The 22282-nt window shown below is 54.4% G+C and overlaps 1 protein-coding gene across 1 annotated transcript in view; it reads left to right on the top strand.

Annotated features, from left to right (window-relative positions):
* The window catches only part of HMCN2 (hemicentin 2), a 147134-nt gene that overhangs the window by 44069 nt on the left and 80783 nt on the right, over positions 1-22282 (top strand). The window contains exons 16-23 of the mRNA XM_063081964.1: positions 2308-2496; positions 3130-3225; positions 3516-3643; positions 6391-6535; positions 9163-9275; positions 9374-9533; positions 10796-10961; positions 21019-21146. Coding sequence (XP_062938034.1) covers positions 2308-2496; positions 3130-3225; positions 3516-3643; positions 6391-6535; positions 9163-9275; positions 9374-9533; positions 10796-10961; positions 21019-21146 — 1125 coding nt within the window. The remainder of the gene's footprint in view (positions 1-2307; positions 2497-3129; positions 3226-3515; positions 3644-6390; positions 6536-9162; positions 9276-9373; positions 9534-10795; positions 10962-21018; positions 21147-22282) is intronic.

The following is a 22282-nucleotide window of genomic DNA, read 5'->3' as shown; positions in this document are numbered from 1 at the left end:
CTGGCCCCTCCCTGACCTCCTGCAGGACTCGGGGCCTCCGTCTCCTACCTGTACAATGAGGGGCCAGACCAGAGAGGCTTCAGCTCTGGCATATGAGGTTTTGGGATCCTGTATTATTTGGGGTGCCCCAGGTGAGGAGGGGGTGGGATAGCTGCACAGACGCGCTGAGTTACAGTTTTCTGGGTGGGGCCCAGGGCAGAGCAGCCATGTCTGGGATTTGGCTGCATTGGGCCTCACCCTGTAAAGAACATGGAAGCGGTGGGTGGGTTCTGGCTGGGGCAGCTGCCGGGTTGTCCCCAAACACCTAATGGGACTCAGGGGTGGGGTGGTTGAGAGTTTGGGTTTTAGCATCTGTCAGACTTGGGCTCTGACCCCGCTCTGCCATTGACTTCGAACTATGACCTCGGCAATTTCCTTAATCTCTGACCCTCAGTTTCCTCGTCTGTAAAACAGAGCTCGTGATAATACCTACTTTATGAGTTTATCGAGATAATTAATGAAATCATGGTCTAAAAGCGCTGGTGTCCATGTCTGCAGGGATGCCAAATGCTACCCTCTAAACCGATCATTTGCTTACTAGTGTAGGTGAGCCATCCCTTCTCGGGTGGGCATTTTAAAACTGGGCAAGGAATGGGGTGTGAGTGGGCTTCAGAGTTTCTCACAGTCAGGAGACAAAGCTGGGCCCTTTGGGGGCGGAGGAGGGAAGGGGATGGAAAAGCCATCTGAGAGAGCAGGGTCTGATGCCTGTCTGCAGGAGGGGAGGTCGGAGCTGGGCGGGGCTGGGGGTAGGGGTGGGGGATGGAAAACTGTACCCCTTGGGGCCTATGCTCTGCAGGAGCAGTGACCCCATCTGGGGCGAGCCCAGGCAAAAGCTTTCTGGGCTTCTGAGCCTCAGCGGCTGCCAGAGCCCTATGAGAAAGGGTGTTGTCTGAGATTGGGTCCAAGACCATCTTCCTCCTTTGCAGTAATTTTCCAAGTTGTGTTTATATCTCCCTGGAACGTCCCTAATCCCTGAGGCCAGGAGGGAAATTTGATGTCATGATTTGGATGGATGAAGGAGATTCTGGAGAGAGATTGAAAGAACAAGGAGGTGGAAGCTTTTCTATGGTGCTGGACTGAAAGGGTTAAAAACAAGCCAGGGACTTCCCTGGCGATGGTTCTGGGGACAGGCACCTGAGGACAGTGCCCAGAGGCTGCAGGTGGTAGGGCCTGGACTCAGCTGGGGTTGGACCTGCTCCTGGCCTGCTGAGGGACAGGAAAGATCTTGAGTTTCTGTTTTGAGAAATGATTCTTTTTTTCTCGCTCCTGATTATAAAAGTAAGAAAGTGCTTAGAAAAAAGGTTCGAAGGAAACGCTGTAAACTATTAACAGTGGTCACCTCGGGGAAGGGCATGGGATTTAGAGTGTGTGGGGCAAGAATCAGGGAAATGTCCACCCTTGGTGTACTGTTTGAATTTTTTTTCTTAACTTGGGTGACCAGAACAATCCTTGTTTGGGTCTGTTGTCCTGGTGTAATTATTAACACGGCCTCTTTTCGCTCTTGTGTGTCCCAGTTTGGACCATTAAATATAAGGTCATGTTATTTATAACAAGCAAGTTTTAATTTTGTACTGGCGTTTTATGTGCTCATTATGAACAAGTTCAGCCAGCAGGGAAAGATCAGAGAAGGGAGGAAGGTAGACCTGTGGTCCCCTACAAAGTCGGCCCTGCAGGGTGGTGTCAAACAGAAGGGGCCCGAGAAATGGTTGCCCAGGTCCACCCAGCAAATTCCTCCCTGCCTTGTTTTCCCTCCACAGAGGATGGCCTGGCACAGGCCAGAGGGTTTAGCATATCAGAGGTGAGTCCAGGACATCTCCAAGAAGAAGCCCCCTATGACTTAGAGGGAGGGGGAGGGGGGGTCTGAGCGGTGGGGGAGGGACTCAGCTCCAGCCCCTGCGTGAGCCCCTGGCTGGCCATGGTCACGATCAGAGTCAGCAACATCCTGGGAGATGTCGCAGCCAGGAGCGGGCACGTTGCTCCCCTGCCCAGATGAGTGAAGCGGGGCCCCTGAGGCCCCACACGAGCCCATGAGACACGTCGGCGGCCATCATCCCACCAAAGTCCACTCCCTCTCTTTGTCCTGAGGGACTCTCTGGGGTGGGCCCCACTAAGCCCAGAGCCCTGGACGTTAGGGTAGGGTAGGTAGAGGGGAGCCTCCCAGCGATGGTACGGGAGAGGGGAGGCAGCCCCCCCCCCCCCCCCCCGGGGCTGAGCAGGTCCAGCCAGGGGTGTGGGCGTGGCTGATTGGTCACAGTCACCTCCCTGCAGATGCACCCCGGCTGACAGAGCTGCCTCGGGATGTCACCGTGATGCTGGGGAGGAGCGCTCTCCTGGCGTGCCGGGCCACGGGCCGCCCACCCCCACTGGTCACCTGGCACCGCAGAGACGGCCAGCCACTAAGGCCCCGGCAGGGCAGCAGGGCCGGGCAGCCCGATTCAGGACTGCTGTTCATTGAAAGTAAGAGACTGGGGCCGGGAAGGGTGGGCGTGGGAGACAGGATGACTTCCAACACCTCGAACCCCCAGGCTGGGTGGTCGAAAGTAGGACACTGGCCCCCAGCACTGAGCATGGGTCAGGCTGATACTGGGTCACACTTTGGCTGGGTCACTCTGGCCAAATCATTCCACTGCTCCAAGCCTGGGTATATCAAGATAATGATAAAACCTGCTACCCAGGCTGAATAACAGGCCCCCTTTATAGGGCTGTCGTGGGGGCAGTATACATAAGTGCTTAGTTCCTGACACACGCTGAGTGTTGTATAAGTGTAAGCCATTGTCATTGCCATAACTAGCACTCCGACTGCTCACTACGTGCCTGGCCCAGTGCTGGGTCCTTTCTTTGCATCGTCTTATTGACCCCTCCCAATCACACTATGAGGTATTGATCAATTGTCCCTTTCTACAGATGAGCAAGCTGAGGCCTTCTCACCCTCCCAAAGCCCACTGTGTCTCCCATCCCCTCCTCCGTGACAGTCTAGCCCTTCCGCCTGTACCCCCGCAGGGCTGGCTGTGTCAAGGGCTCTCTCTGCACCTGTGGTGGCTGGAGCCATGCATGCCCTGGTGTCAGGCCTGCCTCTTTTCTGCCCCTTAGATGTGGCCCCTGAAGACCAGGCTCTTTACATCTGTGAAGCTCGAAATGTCTTTGGGAAGGTCCAGGCCGAGACGCGGCTCATTGTCACAGGATATGGTTTGCTGGCGGATCTGATAGCCGTGGGAGGTGGGGAGGTGGACGCTGCCTGGGGCACTGCCAGGCCCTGGGCACCCCCAGGGAGGCCCCTCATGGCCACCACATCCTTTGGGACAGATGTGTCCAAGGCCAGGTTCCCCAGGTGAAGCATCTGTATCCCTGCTTCCTGGGCAGTGTCCTGGGGCCCTTTGACTCAGGATCCCCAACCCTGATGCATGTAACATGCCTGACTCCCCAGAGAGGGGAAGAGGGGGATCTGTAGTGGCTGATACCCTCTCTTCTCCCCACAGCACCCCCGCAGATCGCCAGCAGCGCCTCTACCATCCGGGTCCTGGAGGGGCAGCCCGTATCGCTGCCCTGCATCATCCTGGCTGGGAGGCCCCTCCCGGAGAGGCGCTGGCTCAAGGATGGCCGACCTGTGAGTGCTGGGCTCCTCTGGGTGCGGCAGGCAGTGGCGCCTGGGACGGAGAGGGGGCTGTCACTTCTGCTTTGGTCCCTGCTTTGCTGTTCCCCTTCCTCTCTTTCCTGCCCCATTCCAGAACTTTCTCTGATGATGCGCTGATAGCAATTGTTACCCTCTAAAGTCCTGCCAGTGGCCGTGGCTGCTGGTCCCCTTGGAGCTCAGTGGGATGATCCTGTGCTCAATGACTGCTGTGGGCTGGGGATAGGTATTTAGTGGTGGCCCAGACACAATGCACTTGCCACCCTGTTGTCATGGTTCCAGGGCAGAGACGTGACCCGTGCAGTTTAGTATCTGCCCTGAATACCTAGTACATTGCTGGACACAAAGTGGCCACCTTAGCAATTCCTATGCATTTCATTTTCTTTATTTTCTTCTATCTCCCTCTCTGTTGCCTCTGTCTTTACCTCTTTCTTTTCCTCAATTCTTCTGCCCTGTCCTCAGACACATCAGGGTTCTCTGTGTCCTTGAGACTGGAAAGGGGTGCTCTTATCCTGTATTAACTTAAGGTGCCAGCAGATGGACAGAAAACGAACACCACTGGGAGACAGCCAGCACTTGGCTGTGCTTTCTGTTGCTGCTGCCCTGGCCCTGGCCTTGTCCCCGATCCAGGCTAGCGGAACAGCCCCCAGCCAGGACCACCCACTGCCTACAGAGTCCAACAAGCCCTCAGCCTGCCTCCCCTGCCCCAGGACCCACGCTTCCCATTTTAACTATTTCCCTACATCCCTGCCAGGCCAGACAACTCACTGTTCCCCACGGAAACCATCTGCTTTACCATATCTGTGTTTTAGCTCATGCTGTTCCTGCCACAAGGAACACCTCTCCCTGTCATTTTTGCCTGTCTATCTCTTTCCTGTCCTTTAATCACAGCAGTGAGTATGCGTAGTTCAGCACCAGGCCCGTGCTTCATTCCTTACACCTAACCTGGAAGGAAGGGTCCATTATTTCCCCCATTTTACAGATAGGAAAACTGAGGCTTAGAGAAGTTAAGTCACCTGGTCAAGATCACATAGCTAGTAAGTGGCCAAGCCAGGCTTGAACCCAGGCCTGCCTGACTCCACATGTCAAGGTTATAAAACTTTCTAAGGCAGGAGTCTGCAAACGACAGCCCGTGGGCCAAACCTGGGCTGTTTTTTAAAATAAAGTTTTATTGGAACACAGCCACACTCACTCATTTATAGTTTGTCTATGGCTGCTTTCATGCTACAACTGCAGAGTTGATTACTTGAGATAGAAGATCATATGGCATAAAACGTTTAATCTCTGGCCCTTTACAGAAAAAGTGTGCTGACCCTGCTCTAAGTCCCAGATTAGGTGCCACCTCTTCCAGAGGCCTTTGCTGATCTCCCCTGGCTTAAGGGGGTCTTTCTGTGTGCGTCCCTCACGGTTCTTAAACTCAGATGCTCTTTAGAATCACCTGGGGGAGTTTTAAAATATCCTGGTGCTCAGTCCTCAACCTTACCAATTATCTGGGGATAGAGACCAAGTTACTGTTATTTATTTTAACTTTTTATTTTGAAATATGTGGTTAGTTTTTAAAACTCTCTAGGTGTTTTCAATGTGCAGCCAAGTTTGAGAACCACAGTGTGCAAGTTGTATTTTAAAATTTCCTCTAACTGTGAGCTTCTTGAAAGCAAGAATACAGCTATTTATCTCTCTACCTCAAGTAGCCCCGAGCACAGTGAGCACTGGCTGGATATTCATTCATTCAACATATGCCCATTGAGCCCCAGGCAGGTGCCAGCTATTGTGCAGTGGTGCCATGTGCTCACATGTACAGTGCAGAGCGTCCAGGCTCTGCAGAGCCTCATGTTGGTGACTCATTCTGCAGCCTGGGAGGTGGGGAGGAAGCTCCCTGGAAGATAATGCCTTGTGTGGGATCTGATGGGCGCGCAGGGAAGGAGTGGACTTAGATGTCCTCATTGCCACGCCGGGGAGTGGCCAGCAGTGCTGAGCCTGTTAGCTGTGTAGGGATGCTGGCTGGAATCCCACCTGCTTAGCTGCCAAGCAAAGGACAGAAACCCCCTCGACCTCACTCAGCCCGAGAGGGTCGAGTACCCAGATAGTCTGGGAGCAATTCCTGGAACCTGAGGGCAAAATGTGCAGCTGGGCTCCCAGGACAGGGACCAGGGCAACCGAAGTGGTGCAGGCCCACTGGAGAGGATGCTTGGGCCCCTCACCGAGGGGGGCTGGCTGCACATCTGTACAGGGGTTGCCCCAGGCTGGAGTCTGGACCAGGACTCCCCTGTCCAACCCTGGTCCTGATGGATCAGACCTGGGGAGCCACTGGGAGCCCCTCTCTCAGCTTCTCTGCGAGGCTCTGTTCTTCTCTCCCTGGAGGCGACCATCCTGCTGTGTGTAGCCTCGGTGTGGGAGGGCTGCCCCTGCTCGCTAAAGGTTCTGGCTCCAGCTCCAGACTCCCAAGAGAGACTCCCTTGGGCCTAGCTTGGGTCAGGTGTCTTGCGCTGGTCCAGTTGTCCGAGGGAGAGGTGAGGTCAGGCCCACCCTAGCCCTGCAGGGTCTGTGGGGGGTGGACGAATCTCAGAGAAGAGGTGGGGCTGGGAAGCCCCTCCACCTTCTCAGAGCCCCTGTCCCCTCAGGCCAGCCTGCTCCCTGCTGGCCTGGCGGGCAGCACAGTCTCCTGGCTTAGCTACCTCTGAGTGGGGCTGTGGTCTAAGCTGGTCCCTCCTCACCCTCACCAGCTCCCGCCTGGCAGCCGTCATTCCGTCCGAGCAGATGGCAGCCTTCACCTTGACCAGGCGCGGCAGGTGGATGCAGGGAGGTACAGATGTGTGGTCACCAACACGGCTGGCTCTCAACATCGGGATGTGGAGCTGGTGGTCCAGGGTGAGTCCTGGGGTCCCAAGGCGGTGGGGGTCGGGCGGGGTCAGCACATGCGCGGAACTTGATCTTGAACACATTTGTGTAAAAAATTGCACAAATAATACTATTTACTGTAGGGAAATCAGGGATTTGACATGTTAAAAAATACTCCCATTGCATCAGTAGTAATGGAAAGAATAACCAGATGTTACGTTTTGGTGTGATCCTTCCATACTGTATACACACACTGTATATCTACTGTACATGGTATGTGTATACTATATATTACATGCAGAATATATATTCTTTAATATAATATATAAACGGTCTTTATATGTTCTTTATATAAATTACATGTAAATTCTTTTTCTATCTGTCTCTCTATCTATTCTTTACAAACATTTAAAAATCAAACTGGGATCCCATCCTGTCATTGTCCTGCCACCCACGTGTTCCCTTGACAGTACGTTGTGACTGTTTTCTGTCAATAACGACTCAGAGGCACCAGTTTAACGACTGTGTTTCCCTGTCGGTTGCACCGCGATTATCTAACCTGTCCCCTGTCCTGTTTCTCAGTAGCGGGAATGCCCTGGGATGAAGGACCTTGTACTAGAACGTACATGGCCAATCTGTCCTTAGGGTGAACCCGTTCGTGTGGATGAAATTTTGTCACAGAGATGGCACATTTTTAGAGCTTTTAGTGTATTTTTCCCAATGCCCTCCTACCCACCGCGTTGGGTCCCTTCACTTACCCAACCAGGTACCGCTGTTCTGTTCTGTTTAATGTAAAATGAGAAGTTTAAAACTAAGGTTAGTTATATTTTGTAATTTACGAAGTACATTAATATCTTCTTTTTTGGTCATTTGTTTCATAAAACCCTCAAGGGATGAGCAGGAAGAACCCATCATTGCCCATTTTATAGAGAAAACCCAAGTTCAGGAGGGGCTGGGTCGAGAACCCAATTCATAACCGCAATCACAGGCTGCGCATGTACCACGTGCCAGGCCTCTGCTAGGTTCTGTGCATGTTTTCACTTAACTTTCACTCTGTAAGTTCACACCGTGCCTAGCACGGCTACTTCTGTGGGGTTGGCGTGGACGAGCTCGAGCTCGGTCTCTCTTGGCTCACTTTATCTCCACTCAGCAGATATTTATTGACTTGTTCGCTTTGGCCACCTGGGTGTATCCGGAAGGGCATTTCCCCCCTACAGGAGCTCCGTGTGGCACCTACGGTCAGAGCCCTTGGCTTCTGGCTCCCCTCCGGACTTTTCCACTCCCTCTTGCTCCCTCCCCAGCTCCTCTTAGACACCACCGTGTTCAAGCCTGCAAGCCCGGAGGGTGCCCAGGGTGGACCTAGTGCCAGTTTTTAAGTTCACTGTCTTCTATGAACACCAATTTCTGTCATTTCTGATCTGTCTGTCCCTGAAGAAATAAGTAGGGAATTGGGGTTAATGTAGGGTTTTTTTTTTTGGCTGATCAGGGAATATGGGTACCAAAAGATTAAGTGGTTTATCCAAAGTCCCAGAGCAAAGAAAGAGCACAGCTGGCTTCCAAGCACAAGCTGCCTTCTGCCTGGAGGATGAAATTTTTCTCCTTTCTTTTTTCCCCCCTAAGCCTCAGTGCTGCAAAATATGGGGAATGAATTTAACCATGGCCAGGCAGTGGTGGCTGTTTTTTATTCTCCTGTTGAAAATTTTTAAATTGTAAAATATGCATAACATAAAATTTCTCATTTTAACCATTTTTAAGAATGCCACTCAGTGGCATTAAGTACATTCACATTGTGGTGCAGCCATCACACCGGTGCAGCCACCGTCGGTCTCCAGAACTTTTTCATCACCCTAAACTGAAACTCTGTCCCCATGAAACACTAATTCCCCATTTCTCCCTCCCTCAGCCCCTGGGAACCTCTATTCTACTTTCTGTCTCTGAATTTGCCTGTTCTAGGGACCTCATGTAAGTGGAACCATATGATGTTTGTCTTCCTGTGTCTGGCTTCTTTCACTTACCAGAATGTTTTCAAAGCTCATTCACGGTGTGTCAGAAATTCATTCTTTTTTTAAATAGACTGGATTTCCTAGAGCAGGTTAAGTTTACAGCAAAGCTGAGCAGAAGGTACGGAGATTTCCCACACACCCCAACCCCCGCCCCTGCCATGCACAGCCTCCCCGATTTTCAATGTTCCCCACCAGAGAGGTACGTTTGTTACGATGGATGAACCTGCGTTGACACATCATTAGCACCCCAAGTCTGTAGTTTACATTAGGGCTTATTCTTGGTGGTGTACGTTCTATGGGTCTGGACAAATGTGTGGTAACATGTATCCAACCCTGTAGTGTCATATGGAATATTTTCACTGTCCTGAAAATGCTCTGTGCTCCACCCGTTGCTCCCTCTCCTGGCCCAGCTCCTGGTAACCACGGATCTTTTTACTGTCTCCGTAGACAGTACTTTCTGTCTTTTCCAGAACATCATATAGTTGGAATCAATTTTATTCCTTTTTAAGGCTGGATGATATTCCATTATATGTCCGTAACACGTTTTCTTTATCTATTCATCGTTGCTGGACATTTGGGTTGTGTTCACCTTGTGGCTATTGTGAATAATGCTGCTGGGAACATTGGTTTATGAAATTGATTTGTTTATAAAAGTGCCGCCTAGAATCCATCCCACTGCCACCCACTACATCACCAATGAAGGGGTTCCAGCCTCTCTCCCCTGCATCGCCTCAGGAGTCCCCACCCCCACCGTCACCTGGACCAAGGTAGGAGGAGCCTGTTACCATGAGCAACCAGAGAGGTGGGCCCAGCGCATGGGGGAGGTGTGCGGGCTCTGCTGATGTCCCCTGTGGCTCTGCTGCAGGAAACCAATGCCCTGACCTCCAGGGGTTCCCACTACAATGTGAGTAAGGACGGCACCCTGATCATCGCCCAGCCGTCCACCCAGGATGCAGGGGCCTATGTCTGCACGGCCACCAATGCTGTGGGCTTCTCTAGTCAAGAAATGCGGCTTTCTGTCAACAGTGAGTGGTGCTGGGCCCTGTCCTGGGAGAGGGGATCACTGGGCATGGAGCCTGGGAGTGGTTCCAGCTTAGCCCTTTGTAACCAGACTGGGGGAAGCTGTCCCATGAACAAGCCCTGGAAAGACACAAGGCTCTGCGCTGCACCCGCCTGCTTTGGCAGCCCCCTGCCCCCCTCTCTCCCCACCTCTCTTTGCCACAGACCCTCTGGCCTCCTTTCCATTTCTTGAATGGCCCATCCTGCCTCAGGGCCTTTGCACGAGCAGCTCCTTCTGTGTGGAATGCCCTTTCCCTGCCTCTTGGCCCACTGTCAGATCTCAGCTCTCCCTGGTCTCCCAAGCTGGGTCAAGTCACCTTGCTGTAAACTCTGGAATGTCCCCATCCTAGCGGCCATCACAACTGTGATTAAATAACTAACTGATCTTGAGCCAGCTGGCCCCAGTGTTCCCTGTGGACCCTAAGCCCTGTGAGGACAGGGACAGGCCCTGTCTGCTTTGCTGCTGTTTCCCAGTGTTCTCCATAGGGCTGGGCACTCAGCGCATACGTCCGGGACACGCAGGCCAGTCTTTTTCTCTCACAACTCTGGGAGCCAATATTTTTATATTGCAAAAAAAACTAAAGGGGAGGAATTCCTCTCTGAACTAATGATGCACAAGGAACACAGGAGGGCTTGATGGGTTTTGAGGTCCCCAACTGTCTGGCTTGTTTCATTATTGCTGCTTAGACATGTACTGAGTGCCTTCAGTGTATGAAGGAAGTGGGGTACGATATAATCTCTGCTGTCAAGCGTCTTCAGCGTAACATGTGACAGAGGGGATGTACATGATGATCATAAATCTGTGACCGGGATAGGAGAGGGCCAGAGAGTTTGCACAGCATGTGGGTGCTGATATCATGGAAATAAGTGGAGTGATTAAGGAAGAGGAGGTAGAGAGAGGAGACAGAACTTGGTGAAATGTCCCTGGGCAAGGGACAGCAGGATGTAGAGAAGCCAGCAGAGGCATAGGATTTGGGGCAGAAGGACCAGGTCAAGGCTGGCAAAGCAAGGTGAGCTTCCAGAGGGAGGCTGGTAGACAGGTGGAAGGTGAGGACTTAGTGAATCTGAGTGCTCCCCATTATAACAGAGCCACAGCCACCTTCTGGACCCACAAGAGGTCAAAGTCACAGTACCACCTCTGCTTCCTGGGACAGCCATCCTGCAGCCTCTGGCCCCCACCCCTTTGCTCCCTGCCCTGCTCACAGGCCCTGCTTGCCTCCCCCGACAGCCAAGCCCAGGATCAAGGTGAACGGGTCACATGATGCAGACGTGCCTCAGAGAGTCATAGCAAAGGCTGGTGAAGAGGTGACCCTGGAATGTGAGGCCCAGGGCTCCCCACCCCCACTGGTCACCTGGACGAAGGACTCCCGCCCTGTGCCGCCTGTCACTGACAGGTAACCCCAATCCCATGGCCTTGGGTTGAGAAGGGGCGGAGGTTGGGATTGGAGGGAAACTGGCCTCAGGGTGGCCAGCAGGCATGTCAGACCCCTCGGATGCTCCCAGGGGATGCTCGTTGGCTTCCACACAGAGGACTTTTGTCCATGGGCCCCTGAAGCCTTTAAGGGGACTGCTGGAGGGTGCATGGAAGCCCAAGGTGAGGCGCCCCCCTGAAATAACCTGCACCGAGCATTTCATGCAGCAGCAGCTGGGCACTGCGTGCGGAATCTCGGGTAATCTGCACAGCAGCCCTTGTTGTCTGCACTGAACAGGGATACTGAGGCTCAGTGAAGTGGGGTGAGCTGCTCGTGGTTGCCCAGCTAGAAAAGAGCAAAGGGTGGGGACCACATCCTGACCATGACACGTGCCACCTCCAAGCCTGCTCCGCAGGCCAGGAGTCTGGCAACCGGGCTTCTGATCAGCTGCTCCCTGTCTGGGATCCTGGGAGCGGGTGGGCAGGGAGGAGCCTGGCTCGGGAGTCCTTCAAAGCCAGGTCATGACCCCCAGGCGGGGGTGTGGGGCTGCTGTTCCAGCTGATGAGAGGGCCTTGAAACTCCTGAGGCCCTTGTCCCTGAGCGGGAGTTGTGGGGGGCGGGTGCTGCAGTTCAGGCCGGTGACATCAGCCCTGGCAGGGTCTTTGAGATGTTCCAGACTGAGAAAGAAGGTTCCTGAACAGCCTGCTGTGCACCCCCGCCAATCACCCACACATGTCTCTGCATCTCAGAACATCTGTTTGGTGAGCCCTTCCAAACCTTGAAGCCGTGCACCCCTACGTGGGGCTGGGGCACAGGGAGCCGGCCCTGGGCTGCATCTTCAGTGTCCTCCACCCATGCCTGTTGGTGTCACTGCAGCTCCGGGTGGGAAGGAGGCAGGGGTGTAGTGGGGTGCCAGGGGAGCCGGTGTCTCTCCCCAGAAAGCCCGGTCCCAGCTCCGCTGCTGGGCGGTGGCCAGTGGCCAGCCGGGTGCTTGTTTATTTACGGCTTGTTGCTGAAACGGGAAGCTCGCTCACATGTGTTCACCCCTCCTCGCCCCGATGCGTTAATAGATCAACCGGGAGCCGTAAATTTGCAAGAGCTGCTTTTGCAATCCCAGAGTTGTGTTCTCTTTTTCTTTCTCTCACCCTCTTCACTTCTTGCTGCCTCACTTTTTTCTCTCTCGAGATTTATAAGATTCCAGGAGTTCATCTAAATGAGGAGGAAAAGCAGCCTGGGGGTGGGAGTGGGGTTAAGTGCTCAGGCCCTGGAGTTCATGAGACCCGAGTACCGACCGGCTGGTCCCTTCCCAGCCGTGTGACCCTGGGTGGCCACTGGCTCAGTTGGCCTGTTTCTCCATCTGTAAAGTGTCTGTTATTTAAATACTGATCTTGCCACGCGATGACGGATGCGCCATGCTTAGCACGTCGCAAGGGCTGAAAAATTGTCCCTTTGATGTTATTTTCCGGCTGCTGCTTTTCACAAAGTAAGGCATCATTTCCAGATTTTAAAAAGTTATCATCATCTTACCACATCTGTTATCTCATTTAATTCTCACCCACTTTTTATAATGGAACAGCTTTATTAAGATATAATTCACATACTGGATAATTCAGTTATTTAAAGTGTACAATTCAGCGTTTCTTAGGGTATTCCCGGAGTTGTGCAACCACCAGCACAGAGAACGTTCTCATCAACCCATTAAAAAACTCCACATGCGTTGGCAGCCACCCGCCCTCGCCTACCCCTGCCCTATCCCAGCCCCCAACAACCACTAATCTGTTTTCTCTCTCTTTGGGTTGATCTGTTCTGAACATTTCACATACATGAAATCATATGCGGCCTTTTGCGTCTGGCCTCTTTGACTTAGCGTGACGTTTCCAAGGTTCATCCACATTGCAGCATGGATCAGAACTTCATTCCTTTTGACAGCTGAATAATATTCCATGGTCTGGACAGACCGCACTTACTTTATCCAGCATCCGTCAATAGACACTTGGGTTGCTCCCACATTTGGTGGTTGTGAACAGCCTCACTTTGGGTTGTATTTAAACTTTATTTGTAGGCTCTGGGTCCCCATGGTTCTTTGGGCCTCCCTGCAGCACACTGACAATGCTCTCCCGGAGGACAAAGTTCAGACCTTCACAGACACAACACAGCTCCCCTTTATAGTCCTATTGCAATTCAGCCAGAAAATGAAGATTTAAAAAAATCCCCTGGAAAGCACACACCGAGCTGGGGGCAGGGGGGTGGGGGTGCTGTCTGGTCCCTGTCCCCGTCCTCTCCCTCCCCCTCCCCCTTTCCTTCTGTAAGGTAGTCCCCAGGCTCAGCCTCCAGGCTGCCATTCTGGAAGCTTGTGAACTTAATTTCTATGAGTATCATGTTCATTTGCCTCCAGGATCCAGCTTGCTCGTTTGTTTTTTTTTTAATGTAATACTATTTATTTAACATCAGAAATGTTTCAGCATTCTAAACATACACAGGAAATAACAGAACGGTGCAAAGTGTGTTCAGTACAGACGTCTTCACTGGCAGTTCACTCCCTCCTGGGGAGTCGGGGAGGGGAACGGCCGCTCTTCACGACCCCCTGCCCAACCCCTGCCCCAGGGCTGGGCCTGGTGCTCCTTCCACCTTGCTGGGTGCCTGGAGGACGCAGCTCCCTTCCTCTGTCCTTGGGGAAGGCCTGCCCTGCTCCACGGCTGCCCGGCCTGTCTTCCCTTCACCCTGTGCTGACCTTGGCTAGGGGGTCTTGGTGCTGGTGCTTCTTAAAGGCTCCCCAGTAATTCTGTGGTGGAGTCACGATGCGCTGAGCCCTCGAGGCCTCCTTCATCCCCGCTCAGCTGGGGGTGGCCCTCTTCTCCTGCCAGCCATCCTGGAGGTGGGGGGTGAACAGCACTGTGCCCAGTCCACGGAGAAGGAAATGGGAACACAAGGGTGTGGGGAAACCGGAATCCCGATCTTCTGACTCCCAGCGCCGGGCTCTGACACGCATGAGGACACGCGCCCACGTGGACTCGCACACGGACACGCGCACGTATGGACTCGCACGCAGACGCGCGCACGCATGGACTCGCACACGGACACGCGCACGCGTGGACCCGCACACGGACTCGCACGCGGACACGCGCACGCACGGACTCGCACACGGACACGCGCACGCACGGACTCGCACGCGGACACAGACACACACAGTCACACACGCATCAGGCTTCTGGGCCAAAGTCAGGCGGGCCGCTGCTGTCTCTGGAGAGTCTGGAGAACACTGTGAACTCTGGTGTCTTCGATCCCCAGAGTCAGAAAGTCCTCACAGAAAGAAAATATCCCAGGAGCTTGAGAAGCCCCTAAATGCCGAACCACCCCCACGTGCCCGGCCCTCCCGACTGCTCGGGCACACGTAGCTGCTGTTCTAGAATTAATCTCAGCACATCTTATGTTCTGCCCTCATCACTGATTGCTGTTTCCATTTACCCATTTTCTTGATTCAGCCTGGCCCATGTCATTTGCTTTTCATTTCCAAGGGCAAAATAACATTCCAGGGCATTCGGCTCTCATCGTTGCTAAGCTCTTCCTCTGTTTGGGGCACGTGCTGCGTTGCCAGTTTTCAGCAGTAATGAATGGGCTTTCTTTGTACAAATGTTCCTCTTTATCTCCTGGGTCCTTTCCTTGGGGGATAGTCCCTAAAGCAAACAGCTCCATCCAAGGGTGGGAATGGCCACTGGGCGCTTCTTATCCTGTGGAACTGTTATTTTTGAAAAGAATGTCTGAGTTGTAAATTCAAAACTGAAGTCAACAGGGTGGATTGAGGCTGACCGGTCAGCTCAGTTGGTTAGAGCACAGCCTTAGAACACCAAGGTCACAGGTTCGGACCCCCGTACAGGTCGGCCGCCTAACAAACAAACAAGCAGTGTTGACTGAGCACTACAGTGTGCCCAGTACTGTGCTGAGACTGCATCAGAGACAGATGCTGCCGGGCTCCCCCTGGTGTGAGATCAGGCGGCAGGAGACCCGGGTCCCATCCCAGCTTCACCCCAACTTGCTCAGTGAACTTGAGCAGGACCACTCCATCTTTGGGCTCCCATCCTCCCATCTGAGAAATGAAAGGGTTGGACGGACAGTGGTGGCCAGAGAGCATCTAGCGGCCCTGGTCCCATGATTCAGCCCGGGGATGCTGGGCGAGGCAGTGTTTCTAGGCAACAATGTTTGTTTGTGATTCTGATGTGGAGCTGGGACAGCTGTGAGTGCTCCTGGCTCCAGCTCCGGCTCCCGGGGGCAGCCAGCCAGGGTCCCACATGAGGCCAAATCCCAAATCGCAGAAGGGGAGGGGGGCAGTGAGAAGATGCTTCTGTCTCATTATTCCAGGTTTTCTTATTTTCCTACTCCCACTGCCCTTCTCTTCTGCCCATGCCTGATGGTGCTGCAGGACAGTGAGCCCACCCACTCCGTCCCCTGCACGGGGGCTGCTGGCCCGGCTAGCTAGGACCGAGGGCGAGGGCTACCGCTGCAGCTCTGTGACCGGGAGGAAGGGTGCTCGATCACCTAAGCCAGTGGCCCAGTGTGGGCTGCCCGGGGCCCCTCGTGGGGACTCTGCCTTGGTGGATCCTCGAAGCTCACACTGGTTCCTGGCCTAGCAGCTCTGAAGTCAGGTCTTGTCAGCCTATGGCCAGCGGCTCTTTCTGGAGAACGTTAAAGTCAGCTAAACTGGAGAGCCGAGCATTTAGACCACTGCAGCAGTGAGGTGCGCAGGGGAAAGTCTGAGGGTCGAGTCCCAGTTGTGCCCTCACCGGCTGAGCAGCTGTGGACAGCAGGGCTTCATCTCCCTGAGTCTCAGTCTTCTCCTCTGCGAAAGGGGGTGATGGTGGTGACATCTGTCTGCCTTGCTGGTCTGGCTGCTGGGAGTCTCAAAAGAGAATATGCCGGGAAGGTGCTTAGCCATGCAGTGGTACACAGGAAGCGCTCAATAGTTAACAGCTGCTGCTGGCATCAGCACCAGCGTCGCTGGGTAACGTGATCCGGCTCACGGGGTGGCTCTCCCTCCTCTCCCACTCCCTCTCTGTCTCTCACTGTCATGTCGTGCTTGGCCCCTTGGCTGGTGTCAGGCTCTTCTTCCCAAATTTCTCCAGCTTGCCTTTTCCACTTGTGGCTTCCTTACAAGGGCCCAGCATACACCGGCACACAGTGGGCATCTGGCGAGTGTCGCCTGACTGTGTTCTGTGGGGGAGGGCCAGCCTCCAGAGGGCTGGGTAACGGTGGGGAGTGCCGTTCCTTCAACAGCCCCTGACCCTGCTCCCGGAAGGCTCGTGCTCCCGGGCAAGGTGGAAACTGCTGCAGGTGGATGCTTTATAGACAGAGGCAGCAGGACAAGCAATCTGGAGCCAGCAAGAGAGACTGGGGTGCAAACAAACAACATGGACTCTAAGCAACCTGAGGACAGGAGTGTGTCCTCCACAGTGGCAGCCTCTGGCCCACCTTGAGCCCAGCAGCTCTTTGTTGACTAAGTAACAAACGAACAGTTGGCTGGACTAGGCTCGATGTAGCTCAGAGCAGGGGACATTTAACCTGCCTAAAATCATAAGAGAAGTCTTCATGGAAGAGCTGGAGCCCTGGCTGCCTTGAGGGGGTCTGGAGGCAAGGGAATGGCACTAAGACAGGGAGGGGACAGGGAGGGGACAGTGTGAGCAAAGGTGGGGAAGGCATTGTATGTGTGTGAAGAGGGGACAGCTGGAATTTGCCACCTAGTGTTTATTGAGCACCTAGTATGGGCCAGGGCCTGTGCTAAGGGCTAGGGACATACCAGGGACCTAGCCACACCTGGCTCCTCCCTTCATGGAGCCATCAGACAGTGACAGGTAATCACAGGTGTGATAAATCCGACAGTGGCTTCAGGAACACAAAACCGGACGCAGGGCATTGCCTGGGGCAGCAGGAAGGCTCCCTTTGGCCACAAAGGACAGGCAGCTGCTGAGGGGTGAGGCCCTGCTGGGCTGCAGCACCGCTGTGTGCTGGGGACGAGGCAGACAGGCGTGGCCTGGGGATTGCATTATTCCGAGCATTTTCTGCCACGTGCCCTCTGGTCTCTCTGGGCAGGTGCGAGGCTCTCAGCAGCCTCTGCCCCGTGGGCCTGGCAGGGTAAGTGGGCCCCTCTTGGATCCCCCCACCACTCTGACATCTGCATGTGTCTTGCTGCCGACAGCGAAGGCTCAGGCCAGATGGATGTCATAAACAGGAAATTCCCCTCGAACCTCTCTGCGTTCTCATCGGGGCGCCGTGGGAGCCATCTGGCTGTACATGCGGCGACAACATCGGCTCCTGCTAATTACTGCACACGCTCCACAGCAGCCTGTTCCTGGAGAGACTCGGCGTCCTCCTCATTTCCTCCTGTCCCTCCCCTGCCCCCGACTTCCCTGCTGGGCCGCAGCCCCCAAACCTCCACTGAGCTTCTGGGAACGGTGGGGTGGGGCAGGAGCAGGTGATGGGTTACCCTGGATGCCCCCCACCCCAGGCCTCCCGAGGTCTTGTCCAGCCAGCCCCAGGCACAATCAGCAGCTGTGGCTTCGCCTTTTCCCCAAGTCTTGTTGGAGCTTGGGCAGGCGCCGCTCTGTGCCAGGTCTGGGATAGGTTCTGGAGTTGTAAAGGCAAATGAGATGGACAGGGGGCGTCCTCCTGGAGCCACAGGCAGATGGGTAACAGGTGGTCACAAGCCCCGTGTGGTGAGGGCTGTGATGGTGGGAAGTGCAGGCAGCAGTAGGAGCCCACAGGATGGACCTACCGGCCTGGGGCATCAAGGCAGCCTTCCTGGAGGAGGTGATGTGTAAGTTTCGAAAGCAGGTGTTATCTTGGTGAACAGGAAGTACAGGCATGTCCTAGGTAGAAAGAACAGCCTGTGCAAAGTAGGGGAGGGGACATGGACCTGGCCCCCTGAGGAGGAGCAGTGGTCCAGTGCTGCTGGGCGGGGGACGCATGTGGTGGGTACAGTGGGGGCCGGGGGGTGGTCTGTGTATGTCTGCCCAGGCTATGCTGCTGTGCTTGGGTTTTGTCCAGGGAGCAGTGGGCAGCCACAGAGGAGTTTACGGCAGGGCAGTGATGTGGCTAGATCGGCATTTAGAGCAGAAACAGTCCCCACCAGGCCGGCACTGGGTTCTTATTTTGCTCTGGGCAGGCCTCAGCTTGTCCATCTATGAAATGAATTTTACCTCTCACCATTTCTTCCTCTGTGATACAGTGACTGGCACCCCTTCTAGGAAATGACCTGGGGGCCGGTCAGAAGAAACACAGATGCCTCCTTTTATAGTTGAGAATTGTTTCCACTTTTGAAAGTTCCCTTTGTTATTTTATAAAAGAAGCTCCCACTTCCTATCCTTTTAAGGGCTTGGTGAAGGAGGGGGTGAGGGGTTCCATGTCCCCTAAAGTCCTTAGAAGAAAGAAGGCAACTTCTGAGATAATGGAGTCTGGAGCTGCCTTTTCAAGTATGAAGACATTGGGGTTCAGAGACGCCCACTGCCCTGCCTGAGGCTGCACAGCCTGTCTGTCGTGCAGTTGCATCTGTGAACCAGAACTCCTGTCCCAGCCCGATCTCTTTCCCCTGACTCACGCCGTCCCCGAATCACCATCTGAGGCACCGCAGCGGAGTCCAGGGAGGGAACTGCGACCCAGCCCCAAGTGTGGCTAAGTGTAGATGTTTCAGCCTCAAACTGATTTGGCCCTTGTTTGGTGGGTGTTGACATGTTGATATTACCTAACTTGAAAAAAAGCTGTAGATGAGAAAAGCCAAGCTGGGGGTGGGGGAGGTATGGAGCCACGCAGGGGAAAGGCTTACCTGTCGCTGGGACACACGCGTCTGTGTGGTCTCTTCCCTCCACACTTTAAGGATTGAGCCACCTGCTCAGGGCTGCCCAGCTGATCAGAGGTGCTAGCCGGGGTGTGTATCACACCATCGGCAGGGCCGTGTCCCGGGCACCGTGGGCTCCATGTGTGTGATGTCACTCATACTTGCCACCTCCTGTGATTCCAGATGAGGACATTGTCTCTCAGGGATGGTGGCTCTCACCAGGGCCACCTCCCATCTGTTCTGCTGTGCTCCTTGCCAGGGCAGGGGGACTTCTTCATGTCCCTGGGCAGTGTCCCCAAGGGGTGGTCCCTGGCCACCTGTCTCAGCCACCTAGGGTCTTGACAAAGCCCCAGTTCCTACCCCCCCTCACTGAATCAGTCTCTGGGCAGGGCCTGGGAGTCTGCATGTCTCACATATGCTGGGGGGGACTCCCTCTGAGAGTGTACGAGCCTGTGGCCCAGGGTCCTGCACAGGTGCACATGAGACACACGCAGCAGTGTGCGGAGACCTGTGTTGATGAAAGAAAGAAAGAACAAATGAAATAAGGAAGGAAGAAAACAGAAAGATAGATCTAATGTTTAAGTGTCACCCCCAAAGGGAGCAAATTAGTATATCATGGTGTGGTCATGCAAGGAAACATTTAACGGTGAAAAAGGAATGAATTAGACCTACACACAGATGCATGATGCTGTTCACAGACATGTTTTAAAACATGCAGACCAGCACTGTCTATTATTTATGGATGCATCACCACTGTGGGAACAGCTGGCTTTGCTGAGTGCCTCCCTGCACCAGGCGCTGTGCTATGAATATGTCACTCAGTTCTCTTGGCAACTGTATGAGGGATAAGCATTACTGTTGACTCTGTTTTCCATAATGAGACAACTGAGGCACAGGAAGTTGAGGGACTTGCTCAACCTCACGCAGCAAGCACATGGCACCCAGTGTGTCATCTATAACTGTCCTCAGAGAACTTGCCACAAGTGCCTGCTGGATGTCCGGGACACACTGTGGAGGGGGTTCTTGGGTAGGGGGGTTATTGCCCCACCTTGCAGATGGGGAGACAGAGGCCAGCAGGGCACAGCTAGTAGCCTGAGGTTGCACAGGCGAATTGCTGATGATGTTGACTTGTTTAATAATTGCGTGCTCAGCACTTTGTAGCATCTCATATGATCCTTGCCACTGCCTGGGAGACGGGGGCTAAAGGATCCCTAAGGATCTTACAAAGGGCTCTATGATCCCCATTTTGCAGAGGAGGAAACAGAGACTCAGCGGAAAGGGGAGTGGGGACCAGGACTGGAGCCCAGGGCTATTCGGTTCTGGAGCCCACTTGGTAATCTCCAGTGAGCACAAGGCTGGGGACTGGCCCTTGGGGTCCCCCACCCCCTGTGCTGGCCGCCTGTTCTTGGGGCCAGCCGGGGCCAGTTGGCCACAGCTGCCCTCCCTGTTTTACGGGGGCAGAGGCTGTACGAAGCCAGCACATATGGGCTGGTGACATCATGTCTACAGGGGCCCCTTGGGGTCCAGTCCAGCTGTAGGAGCCTGGCTTGTGGTCCTGGATCCCTGTGGCTTGGGGGTCAGGTGACTTTAGCAAGGTGGGCAGGATTGGGGAGGGTGATGATGGGGGGCGGGTCTCTACAGCTTCCTCCTGAAGACCCTCAACACAGCTCCGGACAACAGAACACCAAAGCACTGGATTCAGGGTCAGGCGGGCCCTGGCACTTAGACACAGAGGGCCCCGGGCTGGTGGCTTCTCCCTTGAAGCTGAGGGAGGGGCCTCCTAATGGTGCTTCATGCACACCTCGCAGGGCAGATGTGACCAGTAGCGGAGGGGGAGTTACCAGCAGCCGCCAGCAAGGTATCAAGTGATGACCAGGGGCCAAGCCCTCTTGCTATTCACATTTCACGGATGAGGAAACAGAAGCTGTGACAGGCAAAGTGGCTTGCCTGAGGTCACACAGCGAGGAGAGGTTCAGAGTTTGGACTCCTAGTCCAGTGCTCTTTAACTCTTCCACCAGTAGGGGTGGGACTGGCCCTGGCCTGGTGGTTCAGGGAAGTGGAGGTGGGACAGGGGATGGACTGGACGGAGGGTGGGCACTGGATGCCACCTCAGTCCCAGGAGGCCTCCTGGGGGAGGCGGCTGGTTCCAGTTGGTGTTGAAGCCTCTCCATGGGGTGGGGTCGGTTGGGGTCTCACCAGTGTTCCTTACTCCCACAGGCATGGCCTCCTCCCGTCGGGCTCCCTGCGTCTGGCCCAGGGCCAGGTGGGTGACAGTGGCCATTACGAGTGCACAGCCAGTAACCCTGCGGGGTCCACCTCCCATCGCTACATCCTCAGGGTGCAAGGTAAGGCCTCAGTCTCTCCCTCCATCTGTCCCTCTCTCAGGCCTCTCAGTGCCCCTGCCCTGCCCCCATGCCCAGGCCATCAGGTTCTGTCACCTCTCCATGGCACCTGCCGCTCTCCCCACCTCTTCTCAAGGCCCCTCTCTCGTTCCCCTCCACCCCCTTTCTCCACCTCTCCCCTTGGTTGGGGTCTGGAGAGGCTGTTTAGAGGCCCCTAAGAACAGAGGGCAGGGCCCAGTGGGGGCCTAGGGCGGGGGTCGGGAGGGGACCCTGAAGGCGGGCCTGGGAGCATCTCTGCCCAGTGGCTTGGTGGAGTTAAGAGGCTGGTGGGGTGTCGCTCGGAGCCACTTCCTGCGGGGACCATCCCACTGCTGCTGCTGCCCCTTCAACGAGGCACTTTCCACATCTACGGCAGGAGTCATTTAGTGAGCACCTGCTGTATGCCAGGAACTGCACTGAGCTTGCTACGTGTATCCTTTCGTCTTTGGCCAAGGTTCCTAAGCCTCCATGGGGGTTCTGGTTCCAGGTCCCCAGAGTGGGCATTTACCTGGGTGTCCAGGTCCCATTCAAAGGAAGCCAGCCAGTGAGAGTCATATCCCAAAAGATAGGGAGCCTGTCATCTCCAAGGGCCCTGAGGAGTCATTTAAGACAGCACAAACACTGGCCCACCCCCTGTTTTCATAAGGCCCACGAGCAAAGAATGCTTTCTGTATTTTTAAATGATTGATAAAAAAAAAAAAGACAATATTTTTGTGACATTTGAAAATTATATGCAATTCAGATTTCAGTGTCCATAAATACATGTTTTATTGGAACACAGCCCTACACATTTGTCTCTGTGTCATCTGCGGCTGCTTTTACACTCTAATGTCAGAGTTGAGTATTTGAGACAGACCATCTGGCCTGCAAAGCCTGAAATAGTCAACATCTGGCCCTTCACAGAAAAAGCTTGCTGACCCCTGATCTAAGCTAACATCCCATTCTACAGATGGATAGGCTGAGGCTGGGAGAGGGGAAGCTCAAAGTTTGCCGTGGGTGTGCGTGGCATGTGAGAGACACGGGAGCGGGACGCAGGGCGAGGAGCGGGGCCTCAGAGGCGGCGGAGCTGGATTGACTCTGCCACTGACTGGCTGTGTGAC

This window comes from Cynocephalus volans, chromosome 17 (assembly GCF_027409185.1).
Source record: "Cynocephalus volans isolate mCynVol1 chromosome 17, mCynVol1.pri, whole genome shotgun sequence".
NCBI classification, from domain to species: Eukaryota; Metazoa; Chordata; class Mammalia; order Dermoptera; family Cynocephalidae; genus Cynocephalus; species Cynocephalus volans.
This window is presented reverse-complemented; position numbering and strand designations above follow the sequence as displayed.